Genomic DNA, 25,638 nt, shown 5'->3' with positions numbered 1-25,638 from the left:
GTTTTGACCAGAAAAAAGTAAGGTTTATTAAGTTACAAAGGTGTTTATGAAATGATACAATGATGAAATTTCATTTTTGCATTATTAAATGCAGTTTTTAACACACTTCATGAGAGCATCCTCCTCTAGGATGTGTAGATTTGCAGCATTCTGTGTGTCTTAGTAAGACAGTGTGATTGACATTTAAGCATTCTCAGGGTTTGTGGGAAATTCTGTCTGCTTTAAAATTTATATTGTTTTCTACTGTGCTGTGATGTGATTTCTCGATTTCAAATGCAGGAAGGAATGTAGGGTCAAGGGGAAGTATTTTACTTATTATGGCAGATGCATGGAAAGAAACTTCTAACAGAAGAATGCTGATGGACAGTATTAATCATCCTGCAGGTTGATAATATCTGAATATTTGAAAGGCATAAACTTTCCCTGAAGCACAAGGGACTGTGAAGGCTGTTCCTCCTGGCTCTTTGAAGGTGTGATCTGGTATGGGGAATAAATGCTAACAACAATGCAGAGCTCTCTTGTCTTTATACGCCCCTCTGTTGCAACAAATTTTGTTTGTGAGGTATTTATCTAAATCTGCTCAGGGAATTGGTCAGAATCAAACTTTTTTTTTTTTTTTTTTTTTTTTTTTTTTTTTTTTTCTCTCAAGACTCTTCTAAGAAAACAAAGTCAAAAACCCAAGCCAAAATAAAATGCTCGGATCAGTTTCCCTATCCCATTTGCTGCAGTGACCCATGGTGGCACAACAGCCACGCTACACAAGCAAATGGCGCCGAGGAATAGCAGCGTATCCACAGAGTGAAACATCATGCTGAGGACCCATTGTCCATCTTAAATGCATTCCAGGAGGCTGCATTTCAGACTAGCTCTAATCCAGCTCTATGTCCTGAACACCCTTTAGTTGGTGAGAGTGTTTCTGGAGCTTAGTTTTTAGCTTACTTGCATGCTCTGGGACTGCTCCCCAGTGCGAACCAAAGCATGAGAAATGGGAGAGACCTGATGCAGAGCTACAGTGCTAAGGTAGGCTTACCCTTTGCATGTATTACAGCTGAGGGAGTGATAAATGTTGGGGATACAGCATGGACGTTGTTTAAATTAGCCTGACAACACAAGTGCAAAGGAAGCCTGTGATTTGTATTTGCTGACTGAACAGTTGCCGTGGTACAAGAGATGATTGGCCCTTGCTGTGGTTTGCTGCCTTTTTACTGAAGATTTTTCCTTTCATTGCACAGCCAGCGACAAGGAAAGTGTGGGTGTTCCTTGTTTGCCTCAGTAGAAATGAGGATGACCTAGTTTAAATTGCTGTAGGAAGTGTTTTGAAGCAACCTGGATTGCGTGGCACTGAAACAGCAGAAGGTGCCCTCGTATGTCCCATTGCTGGGCTCTGCTCTGATGATGGCAACCTTCAGAGAGGGGTGGCAATATTTCATGCGGGTCTAACTACTTGATAAATGAACTTGTGCATAAGCTGTGACTGAGGGGTTTGAATTATAAGTTGCCTTTAAACACACAGCTTTAAAGAGGCTTTCTGGGAGAAAGTAAGGAAGAAATATATTCACAAGCTGATTCAGAAGGAGATAAGAAAAACTTCAATTTCTTTTTATTCTTTATCCTTATGCTTTCCCACTCTCTTTATCCCTTAGATGATTCTAACCTTTTTGATAGCTTTTTTCTGTCACTCCTGTTTTTCTCCCATCAGATGTTTCTATAGGATAAACCAATGCACTTGTACAATACAGCTTTCTCTGCTGGTATCTTCTGTAAAAAGTGTTTTCCAAACCAATACACAGAGTTGTGTTAAAATGAATAGACTACAAGAAAGATTATAAGAGAAGAGTTAAGAGATGCTGGTAAGGAGGAAATGCATCTGTGATCTTAAATGAGATGAAGAGTCCAAGAGGCTAAGACACCCAGGGGGGACAGAAGCTGAATGCAGGGAATAGCCAGCCAATCAGAGTGGTAATATTACCTGATGGGCCCAGAAGGAATCAGGTCATCTCATCATCAGGTGAAGGACTGAGCAAAGTGGCAGGCTAAGTATCAAAAGCAGGTGAGAGGAAGGCTCTGAAAAGGCAACACCTGGGGGCTGAGTAGAATTCAGGAAACAGGTGAAAATATGAGGAGCTAGAAAGCTGTCTACCTTGCTATGTGTGTTATCACCTGTTAAACCGAGACATGGCTCGATGTCACTGGAAAAAACAAAGGTTGGATTCTGTGAAGTTGTATGTTAAAGTCTTGCAACAGAAGCCACTCCATTATATGGAAAGTAAAACTCAGAATCTCCCAGGTAGAGATGGTCATAAATTGTATTAAAAAAAAAAAAAAAAAAAAAGTGTAAAAAGGAAGGGAGGGAGAAACAAAGAAAGAGGGAGGGAGAGAGAGAGAGAGAAAAAAAATCATTGTGAGGATTACGTGCACTTAATGCCCCTTGCTAGACCCCAAGCTGTCAGGGGTTTGTAATATGTGTTGTCATATGGAAATCCAGCTCCATGAAAACAGTTTTGGATTTGTGTATCCCAAACAGTGAATGAGCCTGTAGTTTTGGATATGTGGTCAGCCCAGCAGCACAGAAGTTATTGCATCCATGGTGCCTGTGATTGTTGTGGGACATTTCTACAGTTCCTATTTTTTTTTCTCATCCAGAACTCCCCCAAAGTACTCACACTAAAACTACAGCTAGGGGAATTAGGGTGTAAAAATGTCAAAGTGATGGAAGAGGCTGTTATGATCCAAAAGAGGGAGAGAGGTTGAAGAAGCCAGGAAAATGTCTCCCAGCTTTTTTTCTTCATTCCTGTTGGAAGCTTGTTTACACAAAAAGAAAATGTTGAAATTTCTTACTGTTACAGTAGCTATAAATGAAGCTGTTACAAAAATCCACCAGCTCTTACTCCTAGAGGTTAATAACTAAAGTTCATATGTGAGCATGAATAATTAATTTGATCTATTGCTTGTCACACTCAAGGGCTAGGCTCATCCTGGCAAGATGTAGTTCCACATAACAGGACCTAATGCTAAAGTAGCTGGCATCTAATGGAGTTCACAACTGTGAGGCAGATCCTTAGCTCCCAGAACAGTGTGAGGAGAGAGTTGGCTTACTACAAACAGGATTCAGAAAAAGATGAAGGCTCTCTGGTCCAGTTGTTGGGCATTCATTTGAAGAGAAGCTATTTTGAAAACCAGGACTGGTGCCTGGGACTGGATTTAAAACCTACGAACACATTTGTGAAGGAGTTCTAATGAATAAGAATGCATGGGATTTGTTTCTTTTTTTTTTTGCTCTGCACAGATCATGACAATTTTGGCTGGAGCAATTTTTTATTTCACTGTATCCTTTGAGAGCTGTGGGGTAGCAAACTGTGCTCTGTGCTAGCTGCCTGCATGTACATTGTCAGCCACTACAGAAGTATTGGCTTCTCCAATAATGCCTTGCCCTTGAACTCTGAGATTTTGTTGGATAATGTCAATGCCAAACATATTGTACACCATAAGTGAGTTAGCTGAAACCCAACTGCAGCTCAGGAGGGCAATTGCAGCCCCAGAGAATACATGTAAATAGTAATTAAAGTCCTTTTTTGGATAAGTTTAAAGAAACAGGAATTCGTACCAGAAATACAGATCAGATGCAAAGCCACTCTGAGTATGCCACAAACAAAGACCCTATGGGGAAAAATCTGAGAGCACATTTTGGAGATAGTACTGGATGAAATGAGGCCTTGAACTGGGAGCAAAGAAATGCACTGCCTCTCTCTGGTGAGAAGAAAACTTTAATTTAGGCTTGTTTTAATTAACAAGACTGAATTAACCAGATCATTTAATTCTTTGACTGAAAACAATCTGCATGTCCCACAGAAGGGTGGCAGTGCTGCAGGGTGAGGTAAATAACCTACTTCCAGCCTAGCCCATAGGGAAAGGCAAGCTCCTCAAGAGTGTGATTCAGAGGGAAAGCTTTTGTGCAATAAGCCTGTCAGGCATGAAAAAACTGAAATCTGCTCACTTCAATGATACCACTGTGGAAAAAGGGCAACTGTAAAAAAAAAAAGAAAAAAAAAAAAAAAAGTTATAAGGGATTAAAAAGCTTTTTGGTATGAAGTTGACTTTGTGTTATGGTTGGGGCAACTCAACAAGTGCTTATGGAACAGGGAGCGGGACTTGTCAAACGCACAGAAATGGTCATCATGGACTGTAAGACACGATAAAGATGCTGGGCTTGCAACAGAACAACTTATCTGGTTGCATATAGAGTTACTGTCATGGCCCCGAGGATGCCACCATCCCAGGCCCTATAGCAGCCCCAGGGGACACCCCATGCTCCTCATGCCCAGACCCAGGGAGCCACCAGTCCTCAAAATGCTGTGGCAGCTAGCATAGACGAGAACAGGGGGAAATGGATGTCTGGAATTTGAGCAAGCATGCTTGAAGTAGTGAATGAGTTAAGGGCTTGCTGGGATGTAATTATGTCTATGAACTTTATAATAAATGCAGGTACAATAAATCTTTTTTTAAAAAGTCCTACAAATTTGGTTTGTGGAAATTCCCTGTGAAGAAACATGGCTCAGGTGAAGCCTATGATTTATAGGTAACTGAGCTGCAGTCAATACTTTGGTTTTGCCCCCAGAGCAGAAACCAAGAGAGCTGCATGTTATGGGAGATTTCCACTAGTTGATAGAGATAGGAGTGGTTGAAATCTCTTCTAGAAGTTTAGGGTCTTACAAAAATTGTAGCTGCTAGGATTGCATGAGAGCTATGAGAGAAGGAGATGTCTGTCTTCAGTAGGACATTTTGATCAAATATGGGGATTTCAGCAACTATTAGTAGAGAGAAAAATAGTCAGAAAAGCTGAGCGAAGATGCAAGCTGATCCATGTAGGGCAGTGAATTTAAGTGAGGAGTACTGCAACAGGCTGGTAGACTGGCTGAGAGTAAAGCTGGCCCAGCAAATGATGAAATTGTACTGCACGGAGACAAGGGGACACTGGTGGTTAGGGCCTGGTGAGCAGCCACTCCACGACTGACCACCAGCGTGGAGAGACCTTCATGGCCAGCAAGGAGGTGTCTCATCAGGGCGTAGAGCTGAGCCCTCCATCCCTTCCTGGTCCTCGCTGGCTGAAAACTGAGCCCCCATGCATGTGAGCAGCTTCAAAAGGAAGTAATTTACCTTAGGCACACAATCAGTGAAGGAATTTCTGCCGATTAAATGAAAACTGGAGCAGCGCAGAACGGCCAAACCCCCAGATGTTCATAGATGTATGGAGTTTTCTACAGCGTATCTGTGGGGTTTTCCAAATTCCAAAACAATTGTATAAAATCAGTAAGAAACCAGTTTGGGGTCATTTTCAGCACTAGAAAAAGAAATGCTGTGTTTCAAAACCCCTTGCTTTCCTATGAAACACAGATACTAGTGCTTACAAACTGTGAGCAGGACGGATACAAAGAATAAGAAAGGAAGTAGCTTGGTGGAGCGACAGCATAAACTGCTTGTCCCCTTCCCTTCCGCTCCCCAAATCCCTCTTCCAAGATCCTTCCTGTTCAATCCTCTTTGCATTTGTTCTAAGAAAAATCTTAAGAGTTCTACAGTATTTTGTAATACATTCACGCCACAAGAGGATACTCATTCTTTCTGTGATATATTTTTAGGCTGCAAAAATGTGGTCCTATTCTATTGGTAATGGCTTCTTGTAATTTACTGCAATACTGGTTTAAAAAAACACAGGCTGCTCTTATTGGATGATAGATTTAAAATCCTCTGGAATTTCTGTGTTGTTTTTCTTTATAGACCTTAGTACGTGCAACACAGTAGTCAGACATGCGCGTTACATTCCAATAACGTGGTGTCAAACAAAGTACTCAATGAGAAGTCAAAGTAACTTGACAAAATAAATACTCCTGATCTGACTCAGCCTTCCCCAAATTAGGACTTGTCTGAGTGGGGAAGCTTTCTGGTGTAGCAATCATGGAAAAAAACTGTTCCCCTGGAGTAACATTGGGAGTGCAGTAGTTTGGAATAGAGTTGCAGAGCTTCCACATAGGGATTTACACTATATTATCTACAGCAGAGCAACTACTTAGGCTAACTTCACAGAGTTGGTATTGTGTAGACAGTGAATTCATGTGCAGTCCTCTGCAAGCCTTGAGTCTGGAGCAGCTGTAGGAAGGCATGTGCTGTATTACCTGGCTGTGGAGATGAGGGGGACTTGCAGTTAGCGTGTCCCCCCTGGGGGGCTGCGGGGCGTCTTTAAAACTTTACAAAGATGAGTCTCAGGCTCGTGATTACTTCTGGTGTCCAGAGCCGGTCTCCTGTGCCGCAGCTTACACGCTCCGGCTCCCAAAGCAGTGCTAGGACCCGCCCGAGAACAAAAGGCAGCTCTGCCTTGACTTTCTTCGCGGCTGGAACTTGCCGTTCCGCACAGCTCTTCCCGTAAACACAAATAAACGCTTCCACGCATGCATCGTGCATCTGCACAAAGCTCTCGGAGCCCAGCTCCGCGGGGAGCGCCCTGCCCGAGGGTAGCCCAGCCCGCAGGTAGACGCTCCGCAACGGCGACCCAGCGGTGCCGGCCACTTCTGCTCGACGACGACGGCTTTCTGCACGGCCCCCTGTTTTAGGGGGGCGGCGGGGGGCACCCCTCAGGAGCCAGCACCTCGCGGTGGGGATGGGGATGGGGACGGGGGCGCGGCCGGTGCCAGCTCCGCCTCTGCCCCAGCGCAGCCGGGCCGGGAGCGGGGCAGGAGCGGGCGGCGGGAGCCTGCTTCCTCCTCCTCCTCCTCCTCCTCCTCCTCCTCCGCTGCGGAGGGGGCGGGCGGACAAAGGCTGAGGGCTGCCGCCGGGCCGGGGCGCGATGGAGCGGCGCGGCGGCCGGGGCTGAGGCTGAGGCTGGGGCAGAGGCAGAGGCGGCTCGGTGGTGCTGAGCCGGGCCGAGCTGGGCCGGGGCACATGGTGCGCGGCTGGGGCTCGGCGCTGCGCACCCGCGGGCGGGCCGAGGGGCCGCCATGGACAACTTCTTGGCGGAGGTGAGCGCGGGGCGCTGGGCTCTTCCTCCCCTCCTCCTCTTCCTCCTCCTCTCCTGCTGTGGGGTCGCTTTGTGGGACCCGCTCACGGCCCCGGGGTGGTGGCGGTGGGGTCCCGGCTGTGCCGCGGGGTGGGCAGGGGGCTCCGTGGGGGCACGGCGGGCCGTCCTTTCGGGCTCCGCGGGAAGGGGTGCCGGGGACAGGAGAGCTGTGCCGGCGGAAAACGCCGGGGAAGGAGGACCTGGAGGGAGATGGAGCTTGCAGCTTGCCTCGTGGGTCCCGGCGGCTTCGTTGTGCCCGGCGAGGGGAGCACACCAAAGACGCTTTGCTGCTTGCTCGCGGCAAACGCCGAAAGTGGAAACTCGGGTCCTCTTCTGCGCTAAAGCAGCTGAATTTTGCACGGCGCTGTTTTAACGAGTCGTTACAACCTGCCCAGCGCCAGCACAGCCTCGCGAATAAAAGGTGTTCGCCACTACTGCGGCTACTTCTGCATGCGCGTAGCTTGCGACTCGATTGTGACTTCCAGTGATTGCTCCTTTACGATTATTTTAGTCACACCCCTTGCTGAAGTAGTTGTAGTGTCCAAATGTTAAGTGCAGGCCGGGCATCTGTTTGCCGGGACGGCGATTAAGCTGCAAAACTGTCCCCTGCCCTTGTGAAACAGCTGCCTCGTGCTCTCTGTGCTGTTTATGGTCCCACAAGAAAAATAAAAATAAATAAAAGTGCTATGTTTACTGGAATAGTAATTAGTCAAATAAAAGGAGCTCGTACACCTTGCTGCCTGTTACCTTTTCATTTGTCAGACAACAAAAGTTCTGCCAAGTGCAATAAAAAGGAAGAAATGCAGGATTAACTTTCAAGAAGCCTGAGTTAAGCAATAATGGATTTTTTTTTCCATGTATAAGACGTAGCCCTCGTCTTTCAAAAGCTTGCAAGCCATGAGCAATGTGGTAGTATTAGCCGAGCCTTGCAAAATTAATCCGAGGAGTCATTCGCCCTGACACAAAGTATGGTAGCATGCCCTACATAAAGATGAAGAAGAGAGTTAATGGTTTTGACTCCCCTATTAGCCAAAATTACTTGCTCCAGGCAAAAAGCAAGTAAATTTTGCCCGTCTGTGTTAGTATTTCAGCATATATTTATGGTAATGTGTGGTTGCTGCATGCAAACTTTGATCTTTCTTAAGAACTCTTGCTCCCTTTCAACATGTTGATATTACTTTAAAAGATCAGTAAATATAGCACCTTGACTTTAATCTGCATCCAGAGCCCCACCTATAAGTATAAACATTTTCCTCTCCTCGCACTGGAGCGTATGGAAATTGCGTATGGAGAACATAACATACACAATAGCAGAAATGCAGTGGGCCTGACCCAGCTACCACAGAAAAACTGGTGTTGAAGGTGCTGGGTCGAGACACGAGCTGGCTAATTTAATTTGCGTGAGGCAGACATCCTGCAGCTGCTCTTTATGAAAATATTTACTGACTTATCTGAGCGAATTATTGTCCTTGTTAAAATAGGTTCTGGTGCATGCAAGGAAGAGGAAACTGGATGAAAGGGACAGGTATCAGGCCTGATCTGCCCTGCTCTTGCTTGACAGTGACATATGTCTGCTGATAGTGTTACATTTTGGGAGAAAAGCTGCTAAGCGAGAAGGGCGTATGCTAGCTTAAAGAGAATTAACCTGACACTTTATGGGGGATGTTGCTCAAGGTTACCAAGGTGCCCCTGTTCAGTGCATTGGAGGCAGGGGTGTCTTCAAGTCTAGCTCTTGCAGAAAAACAACTAAAAGGCATTTCAGGAAAATACCCACACGCCTCTTTTTTCCTCCATGTTTTTTCATAGCCAGATGCTGATTGTAACCTGCTCGCTGTATATTATGGCTTTCACTGGAACGAAGTTAGACAGTTGTGTAAGACCTGGTTAAACTGTATGTATGGGTGCATTGCAGAGAAAGTGTTCTTGTTGGTACTTGCTGCGTTAACTGAGTTGTGGGATACTTCCAAGCTCGTGCCGCTCAGCTGACACCAGTCATACACAACTTAGCAGCTTTTTGACTTTTGAATCTTGCTGTCCTGTTTCCTCCCTCTACTATTTCTTATCTGTCTTTTATTCTTACAGGGTGACAAGTTGTTATATCTGTCTGCAGAGGAGCCTTGATTTACATTACTATCACAGTTTTTTTAACTCTGTCACCTGAAAACAAAATAAACTGAAAGAATGCTTTTAGTAAATAATTAGGCTAGAAGAATCAGCCCTGGAACATACATCCCAAAATGCTTTAATTGATGGAAGATATAAAAATAATTTTGCTGGAAGATATTAAAGTAATTATAAAGTTATACTTTAAATACAGAGGAGAAGTGGTTTTGGAGACTATTGAGAAACATCTCAGGCTGCTGATTGATCTGTGCTAACTTCTGGTGTGTGAAAGACCAATGTTGGAGTCTTAACCTCATTTGTATATTTACATAGTCATATCTTCAGATATAAAGTATTAAAAACTGTAGAAATCCCAAAAATCCATAATAAGAATAAAAATATTAAAAATGTGGGTGTGTGCAATAGAGCCATTTGGACATATTGCTCAAAGCAGACTGAAAAAACAGTTCCTGTGTTTAACCAGTGGCTAGATTGCTGTCTCCAAAGGTGGCTGAGATCAGGCTTCAGTTTTCAGTGGGAAATGTATTCCCATTAAAAAGGGTTGCATAGCAAGAGGCAAGGAGGAAAATCATCACCAGATGAGAAGGGACGCAAAGAATTTTGCACAAAAAAGGCACAAGGGGGAAGTTCGAGGTGTCGTCTTGGCATCCGAGGTTCCCAGGCAGTGTGTGCCAGGGTAGCAGGGGAAGTGGATGAGTCAGGTCCATCCTCTTCTCGTGTGGGGTGAAATCACCCTGCCCTGCTCATGCATCATGTTTCATCAAGCCACCGTCACTGTCCTCCTTGCAGGAGGAGCATGGATCACAGAATGGTTTGGGTTAGGAGGGACCTTAAGGCCCATCCAGTTCCAACCCCCTGCCATGGGCAGGGACACCTCCCACCAGACCAGGTCGCTCAAAGCCCCATCCAACCTGGCCTTGAATGCCTCCAAGGATGGCCCTGTTGAGGTTGTGGAGCAGTTGAATCTGGGGAGGTCTTGTGAGACTCGGGGAGGTTGCCTTACCCAGAGCTGACCTCTGAGATGCCCTCAGCTCCGGAGGAGCTTGCAGGTACCCATGCACAAAGCGGTGGCTGCATGTGGTTGCTGTTGGTGTGTCCACTGTGCTTTTAGATTTAGCAGTGCTGCTGGAACCTCCAGTAGAGGATGTTTTCCTTCCATTCCTCCACTCCACAGCTGAGTGTATTTGCCCACTGCCCTGTTTTAAGGGGGAGGGCTCCCAGCATGTCCTGAAGGAGCAGGTGTTGAACCTCACTCTGCAGGAAGAATAAGGGGTAAGAATTCATTCTGAGGTTTTGAACGTAATTTCAGGGTCTGTCAGAGGTGGTATTGGCCAAGCCTGGGAGCTCTCAGTTTAGATAGGCAGCCCCAGGCAAGCTTCTCCTTGGTGCTCTGGTGCTGCGGCACCAGCAGGATTTACTGTTTCCCAAGGCAGGGCTGTTCATGGAAAGCATTGAGAGGTTTGCTGTGCCCTGCAACAGAACAGCCTCAATGCTGCAAAGTTTTTGGTTTTACAATGAAAATATGACGATGCTGATGGATTTTGGCATTGACATAAATGAGCCCTGGCTATGCTGTGCAGCATAATTTACAAGTTTAGGACAATCTCTGAAGTCTGCCAGTTTTCATTAGAGGTGTTTTGCTGATAGCACAAGCGTGGGGCTGATGTTGGGCATGTAATATTGGTGTAGCTTACACCAGCACTATTGCATTTTAGACTGGTGGGGCAAAAACATCACCCTGAAGCGATGGTGTGGCTCTGGCACTCAAGAGTTCTTCAGAAACTTAATGTTTGTGCCAAGAAGGAGTTGTGCCTCTTTCAGCTCCTGCAGTTGCTGTGTTTTCAGCAGTTTCTGAGGTGTGACTAAGTCTGGTTTTTTTTTGTTTGTTTTTTTCTTGGAAAAAAATCATGTTGCTGATTGTTTTGTCAACAGTTACTTTTATGTTAATTAGAGGGCAATCTGTTTTGAGCAGAAAATGATTCAAGGGGGCTCAGGACTACCTTGCTGGCTCAGAAAGAAAAGAAAGATTTTGTGGGTTTGTTTCTGTAAGTCAGGAAATCGTGTTCGGCTTATTGGTAGCACGTAATCTCGACTGCCTACTACATATATTTCACATGTGCCTTTCATAAGATATATTTGTACAACTGAAGCATAGTCATAACTGGGCTGGAGCCTAGCAGCCCTGCTGGCACCATGAACATTGTAAAATGACACAAGAATTCTCTTAAAGCTATAAAACACATAACTATTGAAATTAGCAATAGAAGCTGTATGCTGTACAGAAATAGCTTGTGGTTTTTAGGTATGTTCAGTCGGACTCCAGCTATAGGAGGGCTGTGAAAACCCCACCATTACAGAAAATTATGGCTTCTTCGGTGTCTTTTTTTTTTTTTTTTTTACCTTCTGGTGATACCTAATGGAAATGTTTATGCTTTTTTTAGTCTTTACCATAATTGTACATTCATGTTAGCGCTTTGTGTGCAATCTATTTTTGCTCTAATCTTCCTCCTTATATGCATTTTTGCTCAGTGAGGTGGGCTTTGTGTGTGTGTGTTTTGCAAGGAAAATCTATACAGCTGCAGATGCAATTTCAGGTTTTCTGTTTGGTTGCATGGAAGCGGGCAGGCCTCATACTTGTAAGAGCTGCCCTTGGCTGTAAGGGGCTGTCTCCCTGATATGTCTGTCCTCTGTTGTGCCAAAAAGCCTTTTCCTGGGAAGGGCTGGATAAGACCTTCTGGTCTACTGAGGTACCGAGGTGGCCATGGCATGCAAGATGGGGCCAAGAGTGTGGTGAAGACCTGACGCATCTCAGGTTGTCTCCTCTTTCTGACTGTAGGAATGAGAAGTCCAAGCAGAGCTTGTCTCCCTCAGGCTCTGTGGGTTAAATCCTGAGGCCGCTGGTGTGGTGCCGTGGGCTTGTCCTGCACCTGCGTACAGATGATGCTGAAGTGAGGGTGTGAAGAACCTCTTCATTTGGCTCTTTTTTTTCTTTCTTTTGGAGCTGTTGCAAATCCTGCTGCCCAGTAAAAAATAATTACATTGTAAAGCATGACCAGTCCCAACTTATTTCTGAAGTTATGTGGCATGTACTTTTGTCAGAAATGATCCACAATGTTTCTGTGATTCTGTGGGGGCAAGAGAGGGACACTTTATGGAACAGGGAAGCAAAATGGAATAGGAACTTGGGACATGATATTGATGTCACTTAAAAAAGGACTTCTAGCAATAGCATTTTTTGTGCATGTCTTGGGTGGATGCAGCTCTGGTGCCTGTGATGGGTTAGGAGAAGGAAGCTGGTGCCATCTCCTGCAGCAGCAGGAGCAGCAGCCCCGTCCTTTGCACACACAAGGTGGTACGTGCAAGCCTGTCTCAGGCCAGGAGCACCATGCATCCTGTTCTGTGAAGTGCTGGGAAATGTGTCCTCTGGGCAGTTCGATCTCACGAACCGCTGCAGCCGCAGAGCCGGTATTTCCCTCAGTGAATCACAGTACCCAGCCGAGGTCTGAGCTAGAAACATCATTTTCGGTGGAGCCCTGGTAAAAGGGCAAGCAGCAAAAAGTCACTATGAATTAAGACTTTTGCTGAGGGGGAAAAAAAGTATTACCACCCTGAAGTCACTAATTGTGGCTACTTTACAAGTTTTGGGATGTGTCCTCAAAACTGGCTAGACTGATTATAACTTCAGGCTCATATGAGAGGGTCATGGCTTATGCATTCTCGTTTCTCTTGATCTTCCTGCTATTCATCATTATGTGACATTTTAAACCACTAGTAAGACATGAAGGAGGATGGCTAGATGATGTTGGGGCAGCAGTTCTGGGCAAGTTACTGTTTGGGTATTTTTTTTTCTCTTTTTTTTTTTTTAATTGCTTATGATTTCTTAAGATACCCTGTGTATGTCTGAAATGTGAACATTATCCATTGGTCATATTTATCATAACGCAACAGTGCAGCTTTGTTTTGGGCAAGCTGCTGGTTGAGGAAAGTTAACTGGGTTATCCTTTTGGCTAGAATTCTATTAAGTAGCTCAAACACTCCATTCTTTTAAAGACGGATCTTTTAAGAAATTGAATGCAGAATGAGGACTGGTATTAACTATCTTGTAGGTCTGTCTCCTGGAGTAAACTATCCATGCTGAAGAAGAAATTACTGCTTTGTTACACGGGAAATTTGAACATCATGTGTTGGAAAAGTATACTGGGGCTCATTAGGAAAGGATGGAAGAAATGAGTAGAGCACCACTTGGATTACTGGCATTTCTAAATGTACCTGTAAGAAGTAGCTGTATGTCGGAGGAGAATGTACGTCCTGCCCTAGACTCATTTCTGCAAAGTCCATCAACAAGATTATAATCTCATGTAGTTTCAAGTACAGTGTAACCTTGCTTTTTGATGCCTTGCGCTGGATAGATAGAGCAGATGAGTCTCTTGCATGTCCTGCAGCAGCACTATAGGGCATGGCTTAGGGGAAATCATGCCTGACAGGACGTCTCCCCACTGCAAGCCAGTGGCTGGCCGGGAAGGCTGCTTGCTTGTGTCAGCTGTCTGTGGGGAGGTTTGTTTTACTCTCGGGTATAAATACTTACTCTCTGTTGAGGTGTTATTTTCCTTTGCGGCCAAGTGGCTGTCTTTTAGTCTAGCCCATAAAAGCCTTTTCATGTGGCAGAAAACTTTGATATTTTTTTCCTGCATTGAAATCTCAAATGTGAGTGATATTGGAGGAACCTGATAATTCGTGTTTTTTCATGTTGAATACCTTACTAGTAACAGACCTGGTTTGGGTTCAAATTTGACATGCGGCAGAAATCAGTGTGTGTTTGGTTTAACTGACCAAAGTTAACATTTCCATTTTGAGTAAATTCTTCTGCGGAGTGGTTTAACATACAGTTCTTGTATGAGATTTTGTTATTGTTCCTAGTGAACGGTTCTGTGCTTAGTTATTTTTTTGCAAAGCAGGAGCATCCATTCTCAGAAATTGTGGGGAAAAAATACATAGCTCTTCAGCCCTTTTAAGGCTTTGGAAAAAACTTGGCATTTTACTCTTCTGCATGGAAGGAAGTATTCAAAAGTGAAAGCTGGTGGTCACTCTTATGGTTTTGTGAACTTGCAGTGAAAATTCAGATGCAATGTATCTTAAGTTGGATTTCTTACTCATTTCAGTGGTCCCGCCTCCAGTGGGTGATTTTCACAGAATCATTAGTGTTGGAAAAACCCTCCAAGATCATCTGGTCCAACCATCCCCCTACCACCAATATCACTCACTAAACCATGTCCCTAAACATCATGTCCAACCTTTCCTTGAACACCCACAGGGATGGTGACTCTACCACCTTCCTGGGCAACCCATTCCAATGCCTGACTACACTTCCTGAGAAGAAAGGTCTCCTAAAATCCAACTTATGTTTCTATCAAACCTATGCTCATGTTTTTTTAAACATGTTGGAGCTCCCTAGATGTGGGAGTCCACATAATACCTTTTACTTTTGCTGAGATTAATGGCATGCTGACAAGTGAAGGGAAATGTCCTGGAGGACAGACTTTGTTGATATCCTGTACCATTCAGTAGCTTGCCATAGTTCAGAGTTGAATAGGGTTCCTGCATTTGTATGTTAATACAGTTTTGCAAATACTGCACACACACACACACACACACACACATGCAGCATATGCTTAAGTTGCTTTAGTGGGGCATTTTTCCTGCTTTATGGTATCAGGCTATCTTTTTTTTGAGAGTATGTGACCCTCATCTTGTGGAGAGCCTTGCTAGAGATTTTTGAGTTCAAGTTAGTTTGAATACTAAGCAAAGGTCAATATTGAAGAGATCTCTCAGGTTATTGAACAGTTCTCTTAGGTTAAATCTTCCTGTGAGATTATTTGGGTTTTGGTTCTGTTTTATCCCAAATGGAGGAAAGAGGAAAAGAGAGAGGGAAGCTCAACAGCCGGCCTTGAGCAAAGCTGTGTTTTCTCACGTGATCCTGACTAATGGCATGCAAAGGGTAAACCGTGGTGTTGGAAGACTCAGGAAATAAAAGGCTAAGTGCTCTTTGATGTGTTAGTGTTGCCTCTTCCTATATATTCTTGGGAAACTATTCATAATCCTTTATTATAGGCCAGTGATATGAGAGTGTGTTAATACAAGTCTTTCTTTGTTTTGTGTTGGAGACTGCCCTCACGGGAGATGCCATATACCTCAGCAGAGGGAAATGCTTTATTGCGGCTTTTTCCCTCAGGGGGATAGCTGCATTCCCACCCTCCACGAGTTTACCAAAGGGCTTTTTCTCATGGCATGCCTGCTTCTATACCAGGACAGTTGTTAAGAGTGCTGAGACTTTTTTTGTATTTTTCCAAACTCTTAACTAACTGGCTTCCCAAGCCTGACATCGCGGTCTCAAAGGCAAAATTAATTTTGGTGTCTGTAATGTTCGTTACCTTGGGTAGAGACCTGAGGCTCAAATGGTTGATGAGCCATAGCTGTCATTAACTTCAGCTACAATTACAAAGCCGGGTATTTTTGAAAGCTGTCATTGAAGTTAATACCCAAAGCCCCTTGGCCCTCTTCCTGTAGCACCCTGCACACCTTCAAAGGGCTGTAGAAAACGTACTGTGATGAACTCTACAGCATCTAGAGAAAACATTTTTGTAGAGTTTTTTGCAGTATTGGATTCTAAAAATGGTACATGTTTTTGATGTTGTGCATTGTACATGTAAATGCTCTTTCTTCCGGAACCTGATAACACGAAATGCAGAATTTATCTGGAAGCATTCTCATGCCTTCCTTTTGGCCCTGGTTTTGGCAACAGGAGATAAAAGTTTATGCCTTGTTTTGAAATTAATGTTTACAGTGTTAATGGAAATGGATTATTTGGTCCTATTTTAGTTGCTGTTGTTTAGTGTGTCATCAAAATGTTTACTCAGATGAAGTTGACTGCGTTTGTTGAGAGTATGGGATTGTTTTTCTTACAAAGTTGTTTATCCTGAGGAAAAGTCAAATCCCTTTGTTCTACAAATCCATCCAGTTAACAGAAGCAGAGGGCTGCATAAAGAGATCGCTTCTGTTTGACCACTTCAGTGGCTCAAAAAAGAACTGTGTATCTTGGTTAGGCTATATTTTTATTTGCTTCAGGAAGAAGCCAAGTTGGCAAGACGGTGGGGTTCACACCAGGACAAGGAGTAGACGCAGATTCTGTAGGTCAGACTTCTTGTTTTGTTGGTCTTCTTTCTGGATCTCTTCCCCGTATTAAATGTAGACCGTGGCTTTGGGATTTCAGTTTATCTGCTTATTACAGCTTTCTGTTGATAAGTGCAATGAATAGGTTTGTTTGCTGTGCGTAATGATTTAGTCTGGTATATTCCATAGAAGAAAATCAGCGTGGCTTTTACAACAGGGCTTTGAAGGATGGCATTTCCTGTTTCTTTTCAAAGTGTATACCAGGAAGAATATCTGATGAAGTGAGTTCTTTGTTGTTTAAACTCTGAGAATCACATTCTACCATGTGATACTTAATAATCTATTTTCAGGAATAAACATATTATTCAACGCAGCAAATCTATGCTATAAAATAAAATTTGCACAGCAGCCCCCTTCCCACCCTTGCAGTTACATTTCCAATAGCTTTCACGCCAAATCTGAGAAGTTGTTACAGATGGCAGATGGGATTTTGACACAAAGCTGCATGGTACTTGCAGCAAAAGGGCGATTCTCAGTTCTGTGTTAGTTTTGAGCCTCTCCTCCTAATTTTGGTGTTTGTGTTGCACCATTTTGCTTAGGTGATTCAGTACCTTAAACAACTGCAGTCCTGGCGCAATAGTGAACTCCCTGGGTCTTTTATACAAAGCCCACGAATAAACATAATTGCAGTATAATTAAATACTTGTGTTAAACTTTTACTTCATAGTTACACCCTTGTCAGGAAGAAGCCTTTGTAAGGTGCAGTTAAGGTGGAGATGCCATCAGTAGCTGCTGGAGGACAGAAAGCGATACCTAAATCTGTTGATTGTCTTGTGGGCTTGCAGTGGTCCTTTGTCAGTGGCAGTTCTTACTGGGGTGTGAACAGAAAACTTTGAGTCATGGGATCCATTTGTTTCAGGTTCAGCACTTATGGTGTGCCAGGTGCTACTGGAGTCTGCCAGATACGAGCTTCCATCATGAATTTTGAATTCTTGAGCTTGCATGCTACCTTTTGAAACACTCACTTAAGTTGCTTGCAAATCTTGATTTTGAAAAAGCATGCAGTCCCTGTATGCAGTCAGAGAGGTTGCAAATGCTTTGCCATTTTCCTGGGATTTTTGTTTCTGTGGCAGAGCTTCTGCTTGCAGCATGACCTGCAACTGCCCAGGAGCATGCGGATGTGCACCACCTTTTATTAGGACAGGAGAGTCAGTGCACCTTAATCTGTGGCTAAAATGAGGGGGCGAGGAGGGTTTGAGACAGCAAAGTGGGGACAATTGTAGTGATTCACCAGGGACCAAAGTGGCTGAGGGGATGGTGCAGGGTGTTTCAGGGAAAGTGGTGGAGAGAGGTTGGTAGCAGGCTCCGAAACGGAGTGGGTGCTTTAGCAGGACTGCGCCTCACAGGGACTCCTTGTCGGACAGGACGGGTATGTCTGAGAGCTGATAGTTTGCAATGAATAAATTAAACATCTGCCTTTGCAATTCCTATCAAAATTGGAGAACAGTGTCATGTTGCTACCCTGATGCCAACTGGAATTTTTCCTCACTGGAGGTTTTGAGTGTAGTTCTTCTGGTTGGCTCTCTGGTGTTATAAATGCCAGCGTTCTGAAAAGTCTTGTTTTTTAGCATTGCGCTTTAAAGTCCTTTTTTTTTTTTTTTTTTTTTTGGTATTGAACAGTGGAGTGCTTTTGGATAGTTTCACAGAGGCTTATTGGTGAGATCTGAGGTTATCCTCAAGAAGGCTGCAGTAAGTTATGTCATAAAAGTTAGGACTTCGGCATTTGTTAGTATGCTGCATCAGTGGCAATGTTATTGTAGAAAGAATTGTCCTTTTTAGTTTCACTTACACTGAAATTCTTACTTTAATGTTGTTATGTGATCATCTTTTCCCTTGACTTCATTCCAGACGCTGTATCAGAGTGACTAGCAATCAGTGAGCAGCTCTCTGTCTTCAGAAGAGCAGTCGTGGCTCTACCGTTTGCCCTCCAGGAAACAGTTGGCTTCTTATCAAGTCTTTGTAACTGTTAGAGGGAGAGGTTTCCAGAGATTTTGGCAGCATGATGAGTGCTTTGCCACCTGAGGCAGCCCATGCTCCAGATCCTGGGAAGCCTGTTGTTTGTATCCTCACCCATGGAAGGGTTCTGAGAATATCTGTGAGCTAGGATGTCCCTTTTGTCTGCTTTGAAAAAGAAAAGGCTACATCAAAAAGCTCTAAGTTAAGTCTGTGTAAACTGTTGTTTCTGTTGTGGATGAGTGTATTTATTTAGCTCCTGGATTGTATTGTCATCCAGCTGTGATGGTCTGTGCTGTTGCTTCCTTTCCCTATGTACCAGTGAAGAGGAGAGTGGTGGAGGGAAATAATACCTTGTACTCATTGTCTGTACAGATCTAAATATGATGTTTATGCCTTTGTTCATTGCTATTGGTGATGTTAGCCAACTAACATGCTGGTATATTGCATGTTTCTGAAGTTTAAGTAAATGATTTGGCACAGCTAGGGAGATATCTGCATAACTCAGAGAAAACATATGACAACGAGTTATTTCAGGGTTATTTCAAAACAAACAAAAAAGCTGTTGCTTTGCATATATGCACCTCTTTCTGACTTTGTAGTTGGAGTCAATTGAAACAGTGTAAAAAAAAAAAAAGTCTTATTTTTGTTTGTTTTGTTTATTTTTCAAAGTTCTGGGAAGTTTGCTGACAGCTCAAAAACTGTACCAAGCACAAATAACAGAAGACTCTGAACAGCTGACAGCTGAGATTCCCTTCTGGAAAGGTGGTTCATTGAGGAGAAAAAATAAGTTCAGAAGTGGTGACCATTAGTGGCTATAAATAAGTTGGGGGGAAAAAAAAAAAAAAGAAAGAAAGAAGTTACTTGCTTAGGGTTTCAGATGGATAAGAAAGAGGTTATTCCAGTTTTTCATCTTTATTGTGTGGTAAAAAGTAAGGTACGGTATGCCAATGCCCCTTTTTTAGATGGATTTAAAAATAGCTGCTCTTTTACTATTTTCTGCACAAAGAAAACCAGTGCTCTTCAAGAATACTTGCATAAAAGGCAAATGCTCTTTGGCTCCAGTATGAAATAGATAAATGAATTCATGAATCGGTTCATTTCTAATGGCACGTGTTCCCTGCAGAAATAACACCTGGTCTCACCTTGTGGCCGATTTTCTTCCTGCTGCCCGCTGGCTCTCCAGGGATTTTTACTGAAGCACTGGGGGTGGGGATGCCAAGACCTTGTGTGCAGTAGCATTGTGCCATGATGGGGAACCCTTGGACCTCTGGGGTTTGTGACCAGCTTTGGAGGGGATGTGGGTGTCATAGTCTTCAGGTGTTTGGATAAAGTTCTTCCAGAGGACCTCCCAGGACACCTCATGCAGTCCTAGACTCTTGGTTTGTTTCCTGTTCCTTCATACAGTGCTTCTCCTACAAATTACGTTTTGAGCTTAAATTCTTCCTTCAAAGGAGCAGCTGCCTTTCACACTAGGTTGATTTCAGTGTAGCTAAGTGAGGAGCTTGGGGGCTTGCATAAATAGCTAAATAACAGTTAGCCTGAATTTGATTTCACTTGTGCAGAATTGGAATCTTAATCTTCAGATCCACGTTTCTTCTTTGTTGACTTTGACTGAGCATTGATACTCTTTTAAGTCTTATCCTCTTTCTCTCTTAGCACTGAGTGCATCTGTGACCATCTTATACTTTCAGGCTCCTCTGGAATATAACAGCAAAGATGCAGTGCACTTAGGCATATCCCAAGTCAGAAGAAGTTTGTGAAGAACCATTCTGTGCCTCTATGAAGCCTGGCTTCAGGTCTCCCGCTTGCTCTGGCTCTTCCAACCTGTTTCAGAAGAGCTCCCGGACAGCGCGCTGCTTCCTGCTGCGAGGGCTGTAACAAAGGTCTCTTCTGAACTGGGGGTCACACGGGCACACAGGCTGCTCCCTGTCCTAAGCCTCGCTCCTCTTATCAGCAGACGTTGGTAGTTGCCAAACAAGTGGCAGCGATAGCACAGGAGGGGGAAGTAGTCGGTGAGCTGAAGGCATGCATGTGGGGCGGTTTAAAGGGACAGGAGAGTTTTAGGGTTTCAGTGCTCTAAAGCTTAGTTATGAAATCATGGCTACAGCTAATGGACCCAAAACAAGCAGCAAGAGAGAGTGTTGGGGCTGAGGTGGCTAAAATTTGGTGCCTAGACTTGTATCATATTGAGATGTGTAATTTTATTCCTGAAGATTTAGCTCCTGGTGTTGCTCTGCTTCAATGAAGTAAGGAGTTGATTCAGCACGGTTTGTAATCTTGGGATGCGCACCAGACATGCAGTTCAATCTGAATTAGAGAAAAGTCACAATGTATTTAAGATTGAGCACATTGTGTTTTGGCTTCTAGCTGCATACAACTTGCTTGGCTTCCTACACAGTCCAGGCCTCCGGTGGGAGAACTGATGAAGGGCATCCCCATGGGGTAACTCAGGAAACCCCCCAAACTCCACTTAACAGTAGCTGATCAAAATGACTAAAATTCAGTAGGTAACTACTACTGGTCGTTACTATGAAGCTGCTCTCATGCTGAAGTGCTCTTCTGCATCACTGCTGTAATTTGTAAGCCGATAATGGAGTGTAGTAGCCCCACATACCCCATGCGGCTTTCTCCCTCTCTTAGCCAGGAGAACTGATGTGGTCTCTGCCCCCATGTTCATACTCTAAAGAATTAGGACAGGAAGTCTCTATTACAATCGGCTCTCTGTTCTCCCTGTACAGATGCAGCTTTGTTAACAAATGACTTGTCTAACTTACGGCCGTTTTTAACCCATGTCAGTATTGTTATGTTGATCTGAACGTTGACTGTAGAGCTTCTTTTCTTTTATTGCAGATGTATTCCTGGAAAGCTAGAAATGAGTTCTTTCTTTGTAATTTGCTTTCTTTTAATGAGGCCATCAAGCCATCTCCTTACCAATGGGGAAAATGTGGTATGCGACAAGGGAAGAACAGGTACCACTCGTAAACTTTGTAGTGGAGATGTTCAGCATTGACTCAGGAGTTCCATATGAGATTTTCTGGCATTTTAAGAAGCTGTCCTTGAGATGATCAGCTTTAAAACAGTGGAAATGTTGATTCCATACTGGCCCACAGAAGGCTTAGTTTCAGTAATGCTTCTCTTAATTTAGTGGAAAGGAAGCGGAGCATTGTGTGAAGTCAAGAGAAAAGGAGAGTGTGCCTTCTGTGGTTTGTAACTGTTGAAGAAATTGGTTTGTGTCAGTAGTGGATGGGTAATCACATGCCATCCTGTGTGTTTCAGGCACCAGATGGTATCATGAGAGCTGCTGTTAGGAGGGAAAAAAAACAAGTCCTAACTTAGAGACACTGTGTAGAAAATATGTTTAAAGAAGGATAGGACATTGCCCCCTCCTTGAAGTGAGCAGGAAGAAGCAGTGTATGATATACATTATTCACTATTGTATACAGTAAAAGTAGTAATTGAGTTTTACAGGGCATGTTCAACATCTGTGGTGCAGTATTGTCTGTATTATTCACACATCTATCTGAAGAATAGAGGGTGTGAATATGTGTGCTCTTACAATGATTCATTAGCAGTGCGTGCTCTTTCTTGAATACTTGAGACTGAGCTTGCTGGAGAATTTTGCTGGAAGTTTCTTTTTGCAACAGAAGGACCACTGGATATAATGACATTTTATTTCTGCCAATGTGCCCATAAATTATTTTTAGGCAAAAAATAAATGTACATGATGTTATCTGAGGGACAGACTTGTACAGTATGTGGGCTAAGAAACAAACCAAACAAAAAAAGCCAACCTCCTTGCAACTTAGCTAAATTTGCATGTTGCCTTGGAAAATCAGGTGCATTTATGGGATTGGCCTTAATGTGAACATGAGGAATTAAAACTAAGCATGTATATTTGCAGACTTGTAGCTCTGGGCATACAGACTCTGTAGTTCTCCTCTACAAACAGGAGAGTTTGTAATTCTCCTCTACAAACTGTTTATGTGGCTAGGGGGTGGGGATACTCCTGGAAGGAGAAAACATCATAAAAGCATAAGTATATATGAAAATATACATAGAAGTCCTGATGGTCACATTTGTGCATAAACAAACAAACATGCTCGTGGCTATCTAAAGATGAAAGGTAGTTAAAAATGTGGACAAAACAGGGTTTTATAGGCACTCTGTTCAAAAGATCTTAATTCAGTGATAAACACACTGCCAAAGTTTAGCTGTGTTCGTCAAATGCTTGCGTAGGTAGAATTACGATGAAAACACAGTCACTTCTTGAAAACAAGGACAAGTTGATACCCGAAACAACGGGGAAGCTGTAGGAAGAGCAGCCAGCCCATGAGCAAGAGGGAAGGTGATGTCATGTGAACTCTGTCATGGGATTTGGATGACTTAAACTTCACCACTGGTTCTCTCAGAGACTTAAAATCTTCAAGGAGTAATTGAATCTATTTTCAACATGGTTCTGTAGTTGCAAAAGGCAGCTACAGGATTTTCCATTTCCAATGTTTGGTTTTAAGCCCCTCGGGTAGTGAGGTGCAGTACATGAGGTGCTGGCTCTCGCACCGGTGCAGGAGGAAATAGTGGCACACTTGACCAGCACCATTCCTCACTGAAGTGACAACAGTTCTTAGGAACTTCTGATGTGAAAGGTTTTGCTGTTTCTGATGGATGCAGTTTTGAATATCAGCTCCTTGTTTTACAAATATATCGGGTTGCAAATAAAACTTGACCTACCACCCAAGTTCAGGAGGTAGACAAGTTCTTGTTGGCTTCCTTGGTGAAGGAGCAGGCACATGGACTAGGGTCTGCAGGCATGAAACTTGAGTAGAACTCCAAGGTCTCAGAATTTATTTCCTCATCGTTAAGGAAATCTTTGTTCCACCCTGTAGAATAAAGTATTTTATGTACTGCATATGGGGCTAAGAGCAGTGTGTTCTGTAAGCAGAAGTTATGCTTCCATTTCATGTTATTTATGACTTTTTTGAATGGAAAACTGGTTGTATTTGAAGCCAAATCTTTTTGACCAGCCACTGAAAGAAGATAATACAGAGCTGGCAGTGCAGGAACATGCTGCTACTGCAGCATTTATTTGCAGTAAAGTGGAAGTAGCTTTTCATGATTCCTACTGTTACAGCATTAAGCAGCACTGTAGGGACACCAGGTAGAGCAGAGCTGTCGTGTGGGGTTGGATTTTCTGGTAATAATGATCAAGAGGCTTCTCAGGTGTTCTGCTGCTCTCAGATTAATAACAACAGGCTGGTTTTTGAAGAGTAGAAATACCATTTTGGCTAAAGCAGTCTGAAAAATTAGTAACACGCTTAAAAGTATTCACTTTTTTAAAATGACACCTCTGAGAATAATTCAATGAGGATAGGTCCCCTTCTAGGTGACCAAGTTGGAGCATTTTTCCAAAATGACATCTGGGTTCAGGAGGCATGCGTTCACGTGCATACATCCCATGCTCATCAGCTGAAATCAAGCACGTGCTCTTTCTTATGAAGGAGTATTTCTTGCATTCTCTTTCGTTCTGCAGCGATTTGCCCATATAATGCTGCTTCTGCAATTACATGTTCAGCATTTATGGAAATGTTGTTTTTCAACAGTGTTTAGGTAATTTCATTTTGCCCAACTTTACCTACTCTGTTTTAAAAACAAAATAAAAAAATAAAAACGGACAAAGAGCTGTTTTATTGATTCATAGTTCAGTAATATGAAGAGTGACTTTACAACTGGTATGAAAAGTAGTAAAAGGTCCTGGCTGTGTTTACGCAAAGGCAAAAATCTATATTTGTTTTAGACTTGCATTTTTTAGTGCCATAAAAATCTGATTGTAAGTATGTAAGGTTAAATATGTTTTAATAGCTCTATGTCAAGCAGCCATGGAAAATTCTTAGTCTGAGTTTGTACAGGCATTTGGATGCTATGAAGTCTGTACACTTTGTGGTGTGATTTTTAAGAAGAGGCACTTCTGTGGGCAGGCGAGAATCAGCGATACTGCATTTTGAGTACTACACTTGCATTTTAATTTAGGCACCCTGCTAATTTGACTTGAACTTTCTATGCAGTCACCTTGTCTATAAATCGTGTTAAGCAACATCCTTGTCATGGCAAGCCTGTAGAGTCCTGCCAGGTTTCACAAACCGGGGATCTGCACCACACTGTCAGAGGTAGATGTTTATGGAGTTGTCTGGGTTGACTCTTACAAAACACCTGGCTGACTTATTTCATTGCCAGCTGAAATAAATTGCTTCAAGAAAGGTTCAAGCTGTGGAGTAGATATACTTTCAGAGGTGGCTAGGAGAAAAAAACATGGTTCCCTGGATGTTAGGGACAACAAGGGTGGCTTGTGAAAGCGTGCCATCCGGTTTGTTGTAGCTTCCGGCATACCTTTTGGACAGCAGGGCGAGGAAATGCAGAACAGCTTTAGGAGCCTGCTAGAGCACTTCTCTTACAGGAGGAAAGCATGTTTTTGTCAGACTTGAAGTTGTTGCATGTTGTACATTTATGTATGTTGCCTGTCTGTTTCCTTACAGAGGCATATGTTCATCTGTGGCCTTTCCAAGGGATTTGGTAGTGCTTTATAATACAACTTCTTGAAGACGAAGTGGCTAGAGTGGGAAGAAGTGCCTGCTTCTGGGCACGTTCTTGTGAGCAGCACAATTCTTGCGCATTGCTACATCCTCAGCTCTCCACCGAGATACCCGTCCTTTGCGTGCAAATGCGTTTCACACCCCCAGGTCTCAGCTGTTGTGCTATCCTCACCAGCCTTGACGTCTGCTGGGGTTCACTGTTGAATATTTCAGTCTAAAAGCAGCTGTGCTCTTGACACATCTTTCTCTTACCCTAATCCAGGGCAGCGCAGCTTTTCACAGCCTATGTTTGTGGGCACTTGCAGGCTGGGAGATGACGTGAAGTGTTGGCTACAGCTGGCAGGTCGTTGTGTGAAGGAAACAGGATCTCCTCCCCAGATTTAGACCAAAAAAGATGAGTGTAACATCTTGGCCTGAGTAGGTCACGTAGGAAACTACGCTCTGATTTCAGGCCTGATCCTGCAGAAGCAGGGAGAAATCTACTGCAGTGATGCTCTGGTTCTCTCCTGAGCAAGCCTTGACTAATGAGGAGAGCTTTGGTGTAAGGAATCCCCACCTTCAGATATGGAGGGTGCAGCTGTGGGGTAATTAAAATGTATAGTCATTTGGCCAAGAAGGTAGTTTACCCACTGAGGGGCATTGAGCTGTTCAACCCAGGGGCTGTTTTGCTTTAACAAGGAGGAAGTACATGCAGCAATCTAG

At 43.6% G+C, this 25,638-nt stretch overlaps 1 protein-coding gene across 1 annotated transcript in view; it reads left to right on the top strand.

Annotated features, from left to right (window-relative positions):
- Positions 1-6,839: 6,839 nt before the first annotated feature.
- The window catches only part of MYO10 (myosin X), a 162,753-nt gene continuing 143,954 nt past the window's right edge, over positions 6,840-25,638 (top strand). The window contains exon 1 of the mRNA XM_084510863.1: positions 6,840-7,007. Coding sequence (XP_084366989.1) covers positions 6,987-7,007 — 21 coding nt within the window. The 5' untranslated portion in view covers positions 6,840-6,986. The remainder of the gene's footprint in view (positions 7,008-25,638) is intronic.

This window comes from Aythya ferina, assembly GCF_964211825.1.
Source record: "Aythya ferina genome assembly, chromosome: 2".
Taxonomy (NCBI): Eukaryota; Metazoa; Chordata; class Aves; order Anseriformes; family Anatidae; genus Aythya; species Aythya ferina.
Note: the sequence above shows the minus strand (reverse complement) of the source record. Positions and strands in the feature narration are given on the sequence as shown.